The sequence below is a fragment of the Aethina tumida genome, chromosome 3 (assembly GCF_024364675.1).
Source record: "Aethina tumida isolate Nest 87 chromosome 3, icAetTumi1.1, whole genome shotgun sequence".
NCBI classification, from domain to species: domain Eukaryota; kingdom Metazoa; phylum Arthropoda; class Insecta; order Coleoptera; family Nitidulidae; genus Aethina; species Aethina tumida.
Window position 1 is genome coordinate 18,955,254 of NC_065437.1, and position 15,842 is coordinate 18,971,095.

The window sequence follows — 15,842 nt, forward strand, 5'->3', positions numbered from 1 at the left end:
ATGTGGCTGAGCACAAGCGACGAGCCGATCCGAACGTTTTACATTATTTTCAGAAATACCACGTTCAACCTTTTCATAATTTATACCGGGATTCCATGTGGTGGGGACCGAAATAAGAATAGCCGAAATGTTGATTGCTCCTGACCGTAGCGGGTCGTCCCAACTCGGCCACTGGAACCTTATAAGGCCACGTGATACCCTCTAAATGCGGATTTTGATTGCTGGAGCTAAGGAAGGTACCATGACTTTATTTAAAATTAATTTATTAAAATATTATTTACATTTACATTTTTAAAATCAAATATTATTAATTAATTAACTTCATTAAAGTTAAAAAATATTAAATTTTAACTTGCTTTTTGACTAAAATTTAACTATATAATTTGAATACAATAAATTATTAATAGCAATGCAATAAAAACTACAATTTGGTGAATTTATTATTATATTTTTTTGCAATATTTATATTTACATCCTTTATGACAGTATTTAAGTATTGTGCGTCTGTGATTGATAGTTTACTGATTGATTAGGTCAGAGTCATGTTGTTTATTCTCCTATTAGCGTGGGCTCTACACTACATCTGATGGTATAAATAAAGAGGTATTTATAAATGTTCAGCAACCAGTGCACAGAATTTATTGTCCCAATGATATGTACCTTTGGTTTGGATTATGTTTCTTTAAACATTTTTTTAAAGTAATCAACCTTGAAATAGTGATGATGTAAACTATTATTATTTGAAAGTAAACGGTTACACCCTTTATATTGCGTACCTAACCATACGTAACATTCTGCGTGATGTATATGAATTTCATTACAGAAATATATTATCCTTGAACCTATCACAAATTTTATTTTTGAATTTAAAATTACATTAAATGAACTGAGATTTGGCTGGTAGCCTAATAATATAGTTATGGTTGATTGAATTTATTCTCTCTTAATTTAATTTTTATGATATAATAATTCGTTAATTAGGAAATAATGTTTAGAACTCTTACAATTTTTTCCTTTTACTTGTCTTAATCAATATCTGATCCCGGTGTCTAGTAATATATAATTTGTTCATATTTTCATTTAATTTTTTAAGGAATTTTACATTCCAATGGAAAACCATTTCATCCGACATAATGCGCCGCAGAGACAGTACAAGTTTCTTCGTGGTGGGAATATTTTACTGTCTCTGTCATTCATGATGTCTCTTTCACAATTCAGTAGGATCGAAGGCTTTCCAATCAGTATATTATATAGAAATAAATTAAAATATACCGATTAGTATAATCTGTTTATCTCTACTGAAAATTCTCTTTCAATAAACACCTGAATTCTTCTAGGCAATTAGATAATTTTGTAAAAAAAATCTAAATATATGTATAAAAAATTCTTTCAATTTTGGTATGTGTAATTATTAGTTCAATATAATTTATTTGGAATCAAATTTCTACCTCATATTTCAATAATTAGTTGCTGATTTGTAAAATGGTGCATGCGCCAGGTATAATAATGTATAAGTATAGTAAATTTACAATATGTAGGTTCTATTTTATAGAATAAAATGTTGGAATATAAAGGCAGATACTTAGATAACATAAATTACTAAACGCAATTTATTTATTAATAAATACTTATTTTCTTCCATTTGTAAAGGTAGATTCAGAACTTAATAGTTGAATATATCCAGATCATACAGGGTAATAAATAATTGCACGTCAAATTATTTACTAACAATTGGTAAATTCTAAGCTCCTCTTCGTGCACTACTGTTGGAAGAGAGAGAGAGAGCTCCTCAATTCGTCGTAAAGTAATTGGAACAAAATAAATTTCCCGTCTCTGGGTCAAAAACTGGTATCATGTTCACATATTTTCGCATGCTGCTTTTCGTAAAATATCTCCTATTCTCTCTATTTCTAAATAAAAATGCAGCTTAAGACGGATTGTGGGTGTGGTGCGCGCGCATGTAGAATCTTCCCCGTCGAGCTCAGCGATTTAGGAAGCAGTCACTGCGGGCTCCCTGAGTTGTGTGGTGCTCCTGGACCGCTCTTTGTCATCCGTTGTAAGTGTACCATCCATATCTGCTTTTGTTACTAACACCGTGGAATGATCAAAACCACCAGCCAGATTATATTGCCTCAATCCTAGTGAAGAGTGAAGAAAAATGTGCTGTTCCAAAGTGGATGGATGTGTGTATTGGTGCTGAGTGTTGTTTCTTCGAGTGCTCCTTTACCGAGGGTGTTATCCTCCGAAGGACAAACTTTTCACCATTACACACATTGACCACTGAATAACTTCATGAAACATTCCTGCGAGAACACCTGGGAATGTAATTTCATACCGTTACATAATTAACGAAGACTTGAACTCTTGCCAAATGTTGTTTATACTATATTCAATGGTACTATTTTTAAAATCTCTGGATTATTTACTAGTTCTATTATTGTAAAAGAAGGTGGCGCAGCCAGTTTATTATTAGAACTCATTTTCTTAGCAATTTTTTGAACTAATTCTTCACATACCGGTTGAATATAAACTCTGCTGGAGCATCTATAAATGAATGAAGTAGAATCTCAAACATTTTAATGGCAATTGTAATTCTTGTTTGAACTCATTTCTTTAAATTATAATATATATATATATATATATATATATATATATATATATATATATATATATATATATATATATAAATTATAATATATATATATATATATATATTTTCTCTGTAAATATTTTTTATATTTAATTTTATTATTCAGCATTTTGATAATGGTTAACAATAATAAAATATATTTAAAAAGCTTTTCATCATTATCTCATATATTATGAAGTCTCAATAGTAAGTAATTGACCAAGTGTGTAAATTGCTTTACATAAATATTATATAAAACTAAAATTAAATTTTGCAGATTCGTGTAATTTGTTTATCTTCACGAATATTTTCTAGGCTAGTAGTGTTTCAATTGGTCCGTTTACGTTTCGAGTGGTTATTTTTGGTCACTTGAAAGTACAGACGCTAGTGCCAAAAATAAACCTAGAGAGCGGCGATGCCAAATACAGTCCGACGTGGCGACCGTATAAATTTTCAGTTTTCAGTTGGGTGCAACTTTATTACAACTTCACGTAATAGCGGAGCACACCCACTGGTCAATTATTTTTGGATTTTTGACTTAGGTTTCAGAATGGATCGGGTCAGATGAAATTAACCGTACACACAGCAACGAATTATTAAAAATTTTGAAAGTGAATTATATTATAAATCGTTTTCAGAAAAGATTTTGCAAATAACGAATTTATTTTAATAACGCCAAAACATAATTTGGAAATAATTAATCTCGGTAATTTTATTTTAATTTTATTAACAAATTTGGAAAAATAATTTCATGATGTGAAAAAATGTCCAATTTTAATAATAATAATATATAATAAATATATTATAAATCATATCAAACATAAATACATAATGAAAAATGTACTCCTAATTATTTTATTAACAATTATTAATTAGCAATAATATGTTGAATATAATACACTTACAAATACAAGTTTTTTGTTTATTTACAATTTCCAGAAAATTAAACTGATTTTTTATTTTCAAAATTAATAATAATACATACATTTTTATCATAATTTATATAAATTATAAAAAACAAACAAATGTATATTAAAACATATTAATTGTGTATATTATTATACTTAATTATAAATAAATATAATAATTAAATAATTTTTAATTGTGAATATAATACGTACTTTATCTTTTTTTTTTGTATTTATTATACAATAAAATGCTTGAAACGATGCCAATAAGTAAATTAAATAATTAAAATTAAAAAAATATGTTTTTGTCTTTAAGTAATTAATTCTCTTTTTGGAGGTAGAGTTGACATATTTATTTATAAGTGCAATTAAGTCCAAACCTTTACGAAGCCGGCTTTCGCTAAAAATAACGCATTGTTTGTTCCGAATCCAAGTTTCTACTGATATATTTATACATCAATGGTCTTACACCGTTCAGTCCTAGTGAATTCTTTGCCCGAAAAGGACTAATTAAAAAATCTTTTTCAGGTTATTTTTTAAAGCCCTTTAACCATGTCCGACGAGGAAGAGGTTTACTCGTAAGTACAATCAATTATAGGAGCTTGATGCAACACGAGTCCCTTGAGCTTTGTCGCTAATAGATCATAATTATTCGTTGTCCTTGTTTAAACATGTGTTTGTTAAATATTACAGCGAAGAAGAGGAGGAGGAAGAGGAAGTCGTTGAAACGTAAGTTCGTTTTATTTAAATCCAAAGATCTACAATTTCACAATAGATAAGATTATAAAATTCGATATAAATTATAGTAAATTATCTATTCCATTGTGAAATTCTTGTAAATATTGTAAAATTCTGGTTTAATAAATTATCTACATGGTTTTAGCACCCAATTAACAACTTTTGAAATTGTTGTTTCCATGTAGAAAACCCAGATTTTAACAACCAAAATTCAAAATTGAGATTGGCACACTTCTATGTAGTTTAAACTAAACAAATTTATCCATTTGGCCCCCTTTTGTAGATCAGTTGGTAGTGATTAAATGTGTACAGTAATTTAATAGCCTGTTTTGTCTCTTTACAGAAAAACGTAAGTTCACCCCTTTATCCCTGGTAGCCACCTCTGTCTATTTGTCTGTACAGTGGTAGATAGAGTACCCCAGTAGATATGTTTGATGGCGCAATACGTAATAGCCATTTTTTCACCTTTAGATTAGTGTGTTTTTTCCTACTTTTCTCTCTTAAAATGGATAATTTTTCTTATGTGCCTTATTAACTTTCTTAATGGAAGATAAGAAATATTTATTAACTACTATTTAACTATTTTAAATTATAAAATAAGTACTTATCATACCATATAAATAAGAATAACCTTAACTGGTAATTTTTGTAAAGAATACAATGAAATCAGCAGAATTTTATCGTAGTAATTATGAAATTTTTAAGTAAGTTTATGGAAATTACCAGAAATATACTCATATAGAACTATATAATTTCATATTTTTTTATTTACTTCAGAAGTTGCCATTTATTTTTTGTAGTTTTTTAATTTTTTATTTTGTATTTTTTTCCTTTTCACCAATCGTGACCCCCTGTGACCCTTTGTGATGTACCCCCATAGGACTACAACCACCACCACTACCAGAGTCGAGTAAGTCATCATTAATGGCAACAACAGCGACCGCTTTTTTGCAACGGGGTTGCTTTTTGTACATACTGATTTTTGTTTTTCCCATTTATTTTTAATACAATCTATGTACAAAGAGTAAATCAACGATCAATTAAAATTCCGTGCCTTAATGAGCTTTCTTCAGCAATCAGCAGTTGATATGGAAGCAGAGAGACAGCACCTAACCGTCACGGATAATGCTTTCTACTATGTAATCCTAACGTTTTCGTTTTTGTTTTTTGTTATTAATTTGTTCAAATTTAATGTGATAACAAATAATAACGATTTTGAAAAGGATACTATCACATTCATAATACAATTTTTGTGTGCTACACATTTGTGCGAAGTATATTGCTTATCTAGCACAATAAATTCTGAAACGAGTTATAAACTTTGGAATGTTTGACAAATCGCCAAATAATTAAGTGAGCGATGCTCCAGATACAATATTATGTTTGTAAGTATTTGATTGATCTCAAACATTTTAAATTTTCATTGTTTAGCTTTCTTACAACTTACACTATTCAAAATTTAGTAATAGTGTCTGTATTTAATATATAAACATCAACATTATTATATATTTTTACGTTTATCCTATTAGACATTCGACATATTACATATACAATTTTATGCAGTAATTATTACTTTTTTATATTACATAAAAGTACTTTATTTTTTCATTATTGTACACTGCAACTTTCTACACTATTCAGTTTCATAAAAGCCTGTCAGCAGCTCTCTCTCTTTGTTTGCCAATAACTTTATGATTGACTCTAACTACTTATTTGAATATTATAGAGAAGGAGCGGGTGATCCAGAATTCATCAAACGTCAAGATCAAAAAAGGTCCGATTTGGATGAACAACTACGTGAGTACATCACAGAATGGCGCAAACAACGTGCCAAGGAAGAACAGGACCTCAAACAGTTGAAGGAAAAACAGGCTAAACGTAAAGTTGCCCGTGCCGATGAGGAAAGGAAAATGGCTGAACGTAAGAAGCAAGAAGAAGAACGTCGCGTCCGTGAAATTGAAGAGAAGAAACAACGCGACATTGAAGAAAAGAGACAACGTCTCGAAGAAGCTGAGAAGAAACGCCAAGCCATGATGCAAGCTCTGAAGGACCAAAACAAGAACAAAGGACCCAACTTCACCATCCAAAAGAGAGAAGCTGGAGCCAACCTTTCCGCTGCTCAAATTGAAAGAAACAAGACTAAGGAACAGTTGGAAGAAGAAAAGAAGATTTCCCTTTCCATTCGTATCAAACCATTGTCCATCGATGGTTTGAGCGTAGACAAACTCCGCGAAAAGGCCCAAGAATTGTGGGACTGTATCGTCAAATTGGAAACTGAAAAGTACGATTTGGAAGAAAGGCAAAAACGCCAGGACTACGATGTAATTTACGATAGTATCAAATAATAGAATTCTTACTTACTGACATATGTTTTAGCTTAAAGAGTTGAAGGAAAGACAGAAGCAGCAACTGAGACACAAAGCCTTGAAGAAAGGTTTGGACCCAGAAGCTCTTACTGGCAAATACCCAGTAAGTAAACAATATATTGATATTTAACTACAATTAATATATTTCAAATTCAACAGCCCAAGATCCAAGTAGCCTCCAAATATGAACGTCGTGTTGACACCAGATCATACGACGACAAGAAGAAACTTTTCGAGGGTGTAAGTATATACAGAGAACTACAATACAAATATGCAGTTACATGAATCCAAATTATTTTTTGAGTCTTTATCAAAATCAATTAAAAACAGCAAGTTATACTGGAGTCCAGCCAACATGGTTAATAGCTTTTAATTAGATTTTGTTGTACAGTGATATAAATAGTATTTTAAGATTGGCAACATTAGAAAACACATTTTAAATATTTACTTACATATTTGGCAACCATATCAAATCCTAATTTAAACAAACAGATCACCTTCAGAACACCAACTACAATCAATATTCTAAGCTTTAAAAATGTCCCGACAGCGAAATAAAAATAAATCCAATAAAAAATATATACATATGAATAATTAAATAAAAATAATTGAGCCTATGTTAAATTTATTGAAAAATATTGTTAAAAATAAAAATCTTATATCTGAATATGAAAAAATGACTGATTCCCCTTAATATCATCATCTGTACCTATATATTTTTTCGCTTTTCGGACAATTTAAAAATAAAACAAAATATTTAATGTTTGCACCTTTAGGGTTTTGATCATTTAACTTTGGAAACAAGCGAAAAAATGTGGAAATCTAGATTAGAGGAATTCATGAATAGATCAAGAAGTAAGTTAGAAAACTATTGTCAAATAGTGTCCCCTGTGTTGTTCTAATGTTGTTTAACATCTAATAAGAGTAATTGTGCCTGTCCTGTGTATTGTCTTAGTGTGTGTTTTATGTTTAACAGGGAATTGATGAAATCATTAAGGAAACCAACGAAAAGAACTGGAAAGAGAAATTTGGACAATTCGATTCCAGACAAAAGGGTAAGATGTAATACTACTAGTACTAAACATTTTTTTCTAATGTTATCGTTATAACATTAGTTTTTTTGTAGTCCCAAACTAAGATTTATAAATTATAATCTAAGTTTACTGCAATTTGTTGCATTAAAAAAATTTCAACTTTGACTATAATTTTTCACCTCAAAGGTTTTTACTTAACAATTCTTTTCAAAATTTTGAATTCCATATAATTATATTAAATGTTATTTAATATTTTTGTAGCCAAACTTCCAAAATGGTTCGGTGAAAGACCAGGCAAAAAGGCTGGTGACCCAGACACTCCTGAAGGTGAAGAAGAAGGCAAACAAGCTGCTGATGAAGATGAAGATCTTAAGGAACCCGTGTATGAACCTGAACCAGAAGAAGAGGAGGAAGAAGAGGAAGTTGAGGTAGATGAGGAAGAGGAAGATGAAGAAGAGGAGGAAGAAGAATAAATATCAATAGCACATCCAACATAAAAATAACATCAGTGTACCCACTGTTTGGGGCTTAAAAATTAATCCATTTTTTGTTTTCCATTCTACAGAAAATGTTAATTTATTTGTAATTATATATAATAAAGTTTTATTTGTAATCATAAAAATGTTATATTGGAGTTTTATTTTTATGTTAAATTAGTTTTAAGGAAAAATATAAATAAAACAAAAATTAGATAATATTGTTAAATTTATTTCAACTTACAAAATAGGTACATAATCCTGTTAGGAAATCTAATAATTAAATACACTCATAAAATTTCAGAATACTTGTTCAACCTGCTGTAACCTTGTTAGCTTGGTGTCCCTTTTGAGTCATATTTATCTTGTCTCCCAAGCTTAGAGCCATTCCCTAAAATATAAGTTATAAATAGTATATCTTAATAATATTTTTTTCTAACAAAAATAAACTAACGCTAGAAAAATGTTCATGACTTACCTGGCTTTTAGCTCTAATACGAATATGTCCGGCAACTGGAGCATCTGGTTTATTAAATGGTTTTTCAATACTTAAATTAGCTAATGCATCTTCTCCAAATATAGATTTGGCATACATGTTTGCAGCCATGAATCCACATTGACCAGATAGCGCCTTTTCTGGCGTTAAACATTTCATGTTAGTACTTTTCACTAAGTGCTTCAAGTAATCCGACAAATCCGTTATAGGTGTGTTAACAGTTACTTTGTTCTCCCATTCAAACTCGGCCCACATACGCATAAATTCTGTATCAGTGCAAGAAGCCGGAACGATGTAGTCCATAATGTCGATGTGGATGTCGTTGAGTACCACCACGTTTCTGTCTGAGGCAGCGCCAGTTACGTCATATACAATATTTCCAAAGATTATACCGTTTTCTGTTGAGGCAACTTTTACATTTGCTTTTATATTGCAAAAATCTCTTGGAGCTAAAACCACTGGTTGTGGCTTCTCCACCAGCTTCAAGTCACCTTTAAACAAATGTAAGTTAATAAAATATTTTAAAACTACATAAAACATGTAAAATAACTTACCAAGAGTAGCCAGCTCAAGGGTGCAATTTTGCAAAGTATCATTTGTTTGGTTTACAATCAAAACATCCAGAACAATATCATACTGATTAACATGCACATAAGCCTCTGCGTAAACTGGATCTGAAAATCCTGTGAGCTGAGTGACTTTATTGAGTTTGTTAACTCCGGTGTTTGTATCGGCCCCTTGACCTCTGCCGCCGACAAGTGCCTGTGACAAAGAAATCTCGAAAACGTTTTCTCCCAATTCGCCAGATTTATCGGCCTCCAATTGCAAGAAATTTATAGGATCGTCGGTTTGGATAACGTGACCCGCTTTTTCTTTGGCCTTTTGTGTGGATGCTTCCTCTACTTCCTTGGCCACTAGCATATCATTAAGTGCGCGCCTGCAAAGCTCCATAAAGACTTCAATAATGGCTGGACTTCTGTCAGAGATTACTCTGAGGCAAAACAAAATGTGGTCTTTATCATCGTTTGTAATCGGCTTAGTTGGCAATCCTATAAAATTTATTATATATAAAATAATTACATTAAACTTGTTGCAATGGATTTTTACCAGACTGCCCCAAATGGATAATTCCGGCCATTATTAACATAATTTCAGCATCGAAACGGTTTGCCTGGAGGGGGCTAACCAGTTTACTGTATCTCAAAGCCAATTTTGTTAAGGTAGAGCCCAATGCGGCACCAATAAAGAAGTCACCGTCCATTAAATATTGTCTCAATGGAGGTCGTTTAACCTCTTTGTCTCGTCTAAAAGTATTATTATATTTAATAATAATAACTTATTGTACTTTATAAAGACACTTACTGTGCAGTGTTAAAAGCAGACTGAGTGGCATATGTGCCATCAGAAGTTACAAGATTGGAGGGAACATTTTGAACTGGCGCTGATTTTGGAGCTTCCTCTGTGTCTCCAGCAGTTAATCTTTGTTCTGATTCTAAAAGAGGACCTTCTCCCAAAGCATTATTAATTTCCTTCAGAACAGCTTCCACATCATTGACTTCCGTTGCGTATTCACCAAGAATCCAGAGCGCAGCTCTGTGTACCTTTACGGATTTTATGTCACGGAAACATTCGAGTAATTTCTGCGAAAGTTTAAAATTAACAATTTAGTTTATAAACATACAACTCTCTATACTTCATTATATTAATATTAAAGTTTCTTGTTTTAAATGCATATTGAAAAATTGAATAATATAATAATTTGGGAAAAATTGAAATTAAATAAAATAAATTTCTTACCTCAATAATAAGTGGTTGTAGATTATCATATTTCTGAATTGCTTCTCTGACAAACACCAAAACATCTGTGGCAGCTAATTCATTTGTGTCTGATAAAAATTCAACAAGCACAGGTATGACAGTAGCAGCAACATCTGGGAATTTAATTGAACAAGAATGCAAGGTACGAACCAATAGTTGTCTATATTTTCCAGTGTCCTCATGTTCCACGTCGTGCGTTTTGGATACCTCTTTTTTCAGTACCAAAACCATTTCCTCAATATTTCTGGAAGAAACTAGATCCATGGCCAAACTTAATGTTTTCTTTCTGACTTCCAAGTCAGGGCTTGATAAAACTCTTAAGATATCCATTACCAAATCCTGGAGCACTCGTTCATGACTTGGATGCTCTTTCAGACCAATAAGTCTGTCCAATACAATAAGTTTAACATTGTTGTCACTTTCTTTAATTATAAGTTCAATGTAACAGCTGGCTGCTGCTTTAATAGCAGTTGGAGCATTGGAGAGTGTGACTAATGTTCCTGCAGCTTCATATCTGACAGCAGGACTACTAGAGTTCAACAGATTGTAGATGCACCTTATGAACCTGGATCTTTCAGCAGGATTTGTGTGACAAACTTTGTAGATGAGCTCAACAATAACCAGTTGCAAAATGTCTCCAAATGTATTCACCTGATCCAAACAATTAGCCAAGTATGACAGTGCTCTGTCTTGATCTGCATGTAACAACATTAAAAATGCATTTCTTTTGCATGACATATCCTGTTCTCCATCTAAATATGTAGAAATTAACTCAGGTGCATCAGGAATTAGGAATTCAAAGTTTCTGTATATTGTGAATATGGCCAAGACTGCATTTCTTCTCACATAGGAGTGTCTATGTTCCAAACATGTTCGAATGGATGGCATTAAAGGTTCCAGCAATTCAGGTTCCTTCAGTTTACACAAAAATCTTAAGGTCGAGCCGCGCAAAAATTCATTTGGATGTTGTAAATCCTTACGATAAGCATCACAAACCAGAATCATTTCCTGAAGTAATTTACCATCAGGTGATGTTTTTGGCACAATTTCCCAAAATATGAGAAGTAATTTCTTGGCTAGATGATCTTGTAGTGGTAAAACATATCTTATTATTAGCATTAAGAAACCTGGGGGTAGTCTTTCTCCAGCTAAAATCATATGAATAATTCTTTTTAATGCTTCCACTTTCTGCTTTACTTCGCCCTTTTCTAAAATAAAAAATAATTAATAATTGTTTATTTACATGGTTTATATACTTACCTAAATCTTGCTTCAATTGCATTTCATTATAAGGCTCTGTGTCTGTAGGTAAATTGATAAGGGTATAGCAGGGCTGTTCCACAGCAGTCATTTTTTCACACTTTTCTAAAACAAATTATTTATTATAAAATAATAGTTAAGCATTTTAATTACATCAAAATTGCTACTACACTTACATATATTTCTTCAGATTCTCTAAATGATCATAAACTTTGTTTGAGATGTTGAATTGTAAAACATAAATACGTGTCGACACGTCAAATGTCAATATCAGCCGGTTAAGGATAACCATATACAGAAAATAAAATTCACTATTAACTATCAATGTCACTAAAATGTAGGCAACCCAGTTAACCATATACTAACAAAACACCATGGAGAGGAAGAAGAATAAAAATATTACATTAAAAAATAACTTATATCTTTTTTAGACATTTGTTAATACAGTTTTACTTATTTGTGGCTAAATGTGATAGTTATTTTGTAAATACCTACATTTATAGAGGAATTCTAATTTACCTCATGGACTGTGATATTTGAAACATAACCAAAAATTTTTGTTTTGGTTGTGGGCAGTCACGTTTTTTTATTCAAAGACTTTAGTTTAGGAAATAAAAAGTATGGTGAAGGCGAAAATGGATTCAAGTTCGGACAGTGATAGTGACTCTCCTAAAAAACCTTTATCCATTAACCAAATGCTTCTGCAATCTGCAACACTAAATAATAAAAAGCAAATTTTACAAAAAACTTTATCAGATAGTAATAATAAAGTATTAGGTATATTAAAAAATAAAGTTAAGGTAATAAAAAAAGAACCAATGCCTGATGAAGACAGAAAAAGTAAACAGACTAGTGTGAAGAGTAAACGTGGAGCTGGTTCAAAAGTACAAAAATCTTCCAGTTCAAAGAAAGGAAGGCTAGAAGATACAATAGAAAAACATGTATCATTTAAAATGGGAAAGAAGGATTCCAGCAATGAAGAATCATCTGAAGATGAAGGTGTAGCTAACCATAAGTTTAAACCACTTGCTGCTTCAACACAGAAAGATCAAGAGACATCTTCTGAAAGTGAATCAGAAAATGAATCAAATGTGAAGACAGCATTAAATAAAATTAAGAAGGAAAATAATGGTGTAAGTGGAAACTCTATTAAACAAGTAGTGGTGAAACAGGAAATACATAAGAAATCCAGTTCTGAGTCATCTGATGAATCTAGTTCAGATTCAGCTGATGAATCTGATGAAAATACGACTTCTAAAGATATTAAAAGGGTAAAGCAAGAAGTTCAGCAATTGATAAAAACACAAACTTCAAGTTCAGAATCGGATTCTGAAGATAGTGCACAAAAAAATATTGAATCATTGAAAAAAAATATTCAGCTAATGGAACAAACTCATAGTTCTAGTTCAGAATCATCTGATTCATCGGATGAAGAAAATACTCTAAATCCATCTATTAAGAGAGAAAATATTTCATCAAAGCACAAGAAACTAGAGTATTCTAAAGAGACAAGCATTAAAAATGAGAAAAAATCTGTATCAAAACAAATTAAAACTGAAGGTGTGACAAGTTCATCATCTGATTCATCCAGTGGAGAAGAATCAGAATCCTCAGATTCTGCTTCAAATAAAGTTAATGTAGTGAAAAAGGAAGATCAAAAATCTAAAAAGATACTTGTACAAAACACAAAAGCAAAGCCACAACCCCAGAAAATGGAGGAATCTAGTGCAGAATCCTCTGATTCTGATTCTTCAAGCAGCTCCTCAAATAAAATGACAGAAGTAAAGAAAGAAGAACAAACTCAGATTTCTAATAAAAAGATTGCAAATAAAGAAGAGTCAAGTTCAGAATCTTCAGATTCTGATTTATCAGATGCTACATCAGAAAAAGGAAAATTGTTGAAAAAGGAAGAACAATCAAGTTCCGACTCAGAATCTGACTCAGAAGATGAAGTAAATAAATCAAATAGTAAAGTAAACGTTTTAAAAAAAGAACACTCAAAAATAGAAAAATCGGACTCCTCAATGGATGAAAGAGATTACAGTAACAGTAGTAAAAATCATTCAAATTCAAGTAAAGCAAGTAAGAATGAAAAAAATATGTTGAAAGGTAAATTTAATCTTAAAAAAATTATTACATCTATTTATACATGTTTTTATTATTTTAGTACAAAATAGAAGTAAAGAAGAAGTTACCAAAAAACGTAAGTTTTTAATTTTTTTAGTTTACTTAAATTACTTATAATTTATTTTTAGGTGTGTCACAAAGCACGACAGTGGATGCAGATGATGAATCTTCAATAAATGTTTTGCAACATGTCGTTTATAAAAAGAAGAAAGTAATATAATGTTATTCTTGTCATTTATCACTATTGTCATTATTTTTAATTTTAGGATAAGCAATCGCTCGACAATAAAATTTTATATGAGTATCCAGATGCCGAAAGAATAGAAGTAGAAGATGAACTAACTGATCTGTCAGAATCTGAAGAGATATTCCTGTTACATGCGCCTGTGAACGCAGTTTTGACCAAGAATCAAAAACTCGACTTCAGAGGGAAAGACTTGAAATTTAAAATTGGGGATCAAAAATTTGTTGGCAAACTCATGGATAAATGTGAATACAACTTGATGATCACTAACAAACCCAAAAAAGTAAACTTTGTGGGGCACTTCAAAATTGAAAATTACGTTAAATCAACGAAAGATCCTGAAGTTGTTGTACCTGAAAGAGACAACATTCCTGTCCCAAGCAATTTGAAAACACGACATCCACTATTTGGTTCAGAATATCTCCAGAAAATCAACCTAGATGAGATTATTGAACAAAAGCTGCAAGAGGCAATTAATAGTATGTCTAAAAAAGAGAAGAAGCAAAAGAAACATTCAAAAAAACGAAAACTACCTGAAAAGGAGGAGGAACCTTTGATATTTAACTTGCTTAATGCTCATAACTCATCTAGCCAGAAGAATAAATCTACAGATGTCAGTAATACGCATTTGGACAGTATGCTAGAAAAACTAAGTCAAACAATTGGCAATGAATCTATTGAAAAAAAGAAAAAGAAATTGAGGGTGGACAGTGAAAATGCAGCTGTAGATCAGGATAAAAAGAGAAGTAAAAAAACTGAAATGAAAGCTCCAGATGTTGATTTTTCCAAAAAAAAGAAGAGAAAGAGTACAGATAAATTAACTATGGATGGAACTGTAAAAACTGAAAATGGGAAGGGCAGACAATCAATTATAAATAGTACACTCATTCAAGATGAACTACTTTCTCCAAAATTTAACGCGGAGTTCAGTAGAATCGCCAATGAAACGCCACAAGTAGAGAAAAAACAAAAGAAAAAGAAACATCAGAAAGATGAACAAGATTCTGTGTTGCCTATTGACCTTAGTAAAATAAAAATTGAAAAACATGAAGAAAAAGAAAAGAAAAAGAAGAAAAAGGATAAAAAAAATACATCTGACAGTAATATTGAATTTGACATTAGTAAAGTGAAAAAAGAAGGAGACAAGGATAAGAAGAAGAAGGATAAAAACAAAAGTAAGGAGTCTGAGGACCAGAATGATAAAAATTCTGTACAAGACATGTCAAAATCGATGGTATTAGACATTCTAAATAGTGTGAAAAGTGAAATGTCTGTCAATGAGGCAAATAAGAAAAAAAGAAAATATGATGTTAAAGAGGAACTTGAAAACAGTTCCAACAAAAAAAAGAAAAACAAGGAAAAATAATTATTAAATTATATGAAAAGTTGATAGAACATTAATTAATTAATTTAATTATAAAATTTTATTGTTGTTTGCATATGTTATTGTGTTGTAATTTAAATCAACTACATTTTTCATTTATGTTCTATTTAAAAATATGTTTTCTTCGTAATTAATTTCGTTTGGACGTTTACAAATTAAACTTTTGTATTTTATATTATAGAAACAAGTTGAAATAAACATATTTTTACACTTCCATAATATTTTTATTTCCTGAATACATAAACTCCTCTCATGATTGAAGTGAGGTAGTAATAATAGTACCAGTAATTTGTAACATTAATAGTTTTTTAAAATTTTTTAGCAAGGCTTCTTTAAAAATATATAACACCTATGACATGTTT

At 31.0% G+C, this 15,842-nt stretch overlaps 3 protein-coding genes across 7 annotated transcripts in view; 2 read left to right on the forward strand and 1 right to left on the reverse strand.

The window, feature by feature from the left end:
* LOC109593864 (troponin T) overlaps positions 1-8,302 on the forward strand; it is a 168,468-nt gene extending 160,166 nt beyond the window's left edge. For 2 of the 5 annotated variants that reach the window (XM_049965535.1, XM_049965534.1), the window contains exons 2-9: positions 4,070-4,115; positions 4,231-4,266; positions 5,156-5,185; positions 6,002-6,596; positions 6,652-6,744; positions 6,801-6,881; positions 7,618-7,696; positions 7,937-8,302. In XM_049965535.1, coding sequence (XP_049821492.1) covers positions 4,090-4,115; positions 4,231-4,266; positions 5,156-5,185; positions 6,002-6,596; positions 6,652-6,744; positions 6,801-6,881; positions 7,618-7,696; positions 7,937-8,148 — 1,152 coding nt within the window. In that variant the 5' untranslated portion in view covers positions 4,070-4,089 and the 3' untranslated portion in view covers positions 8,149-8,302. Of the gene's footprint in view, positions 1-1,976; positions 2,057-4,065; positions 4,116-4,230; positions 4,267-5,155; positions 5,186-6,001; positions 6,597-6,651; positions 6,745-6,800; positions 6,882-7,417; positions 7,497-7,617; positions 7,697-7,936 lie in introns of those variants that run through there. The other 3 variants (XM_020008986.2, XM_020008985.2, XM_020008989.2) reach the window with 3 other exon arrangements.
* A 60-nt stretch (positions 8,303-8,362) lies between these two features.
* On the reverse strand, positions 8,363-11,999 carry LOC109593874 (coatomer subunit beta). The gene is made up of 8 exons (XM_020009004.2): positions 11,902-11,999; positions 11,726-11,830; positions 10,445-11,673; positions 10,010-10,287; positions 9,755-9,951; positions 9,202-9,696; positions 8,630-9,138; positions 8,363-8,542 (listed from the first exon to the last, which is right to left on the reverse strand). Exons 2-8 carry the CDS (start codon positions 11,814-11,816, stop codon positions 8,465-8,467), a joined length of 2,877 nt encoding a protein of 958 aa, XP_019864563.2. The 5' UTR covers positions 11,817-11,830; positions 11,902-11,999; the 3' UTR covers positions 8,363-8,464.
* A 143-nt stretch (positions 12,000-12,142) lies between these two features.
* On the forward strand, positions 12,143-15,535 carry LOC109593879 (dentin sialophosphoprotein-like). The gene is made up of 4 exons (XM_020009009.2): positions 12,143-13,834; positions 13,893-13,928; positions 13,981-14,063; positions 14,119-15,535. Exons 1-4 carry the CDS (start codon positions 12,346-12,348, stop codon positions 15,460-15,462), a joined length of 2,952 nt encoding a protein of 983 aa, XP_019864568.2. The 5' UTR covers positions 12,143-12,345; the 3' UTR covers positions 15,463-15,535.
* Positions 15,536-15,842: the final 307 nt, after the last annotated feature.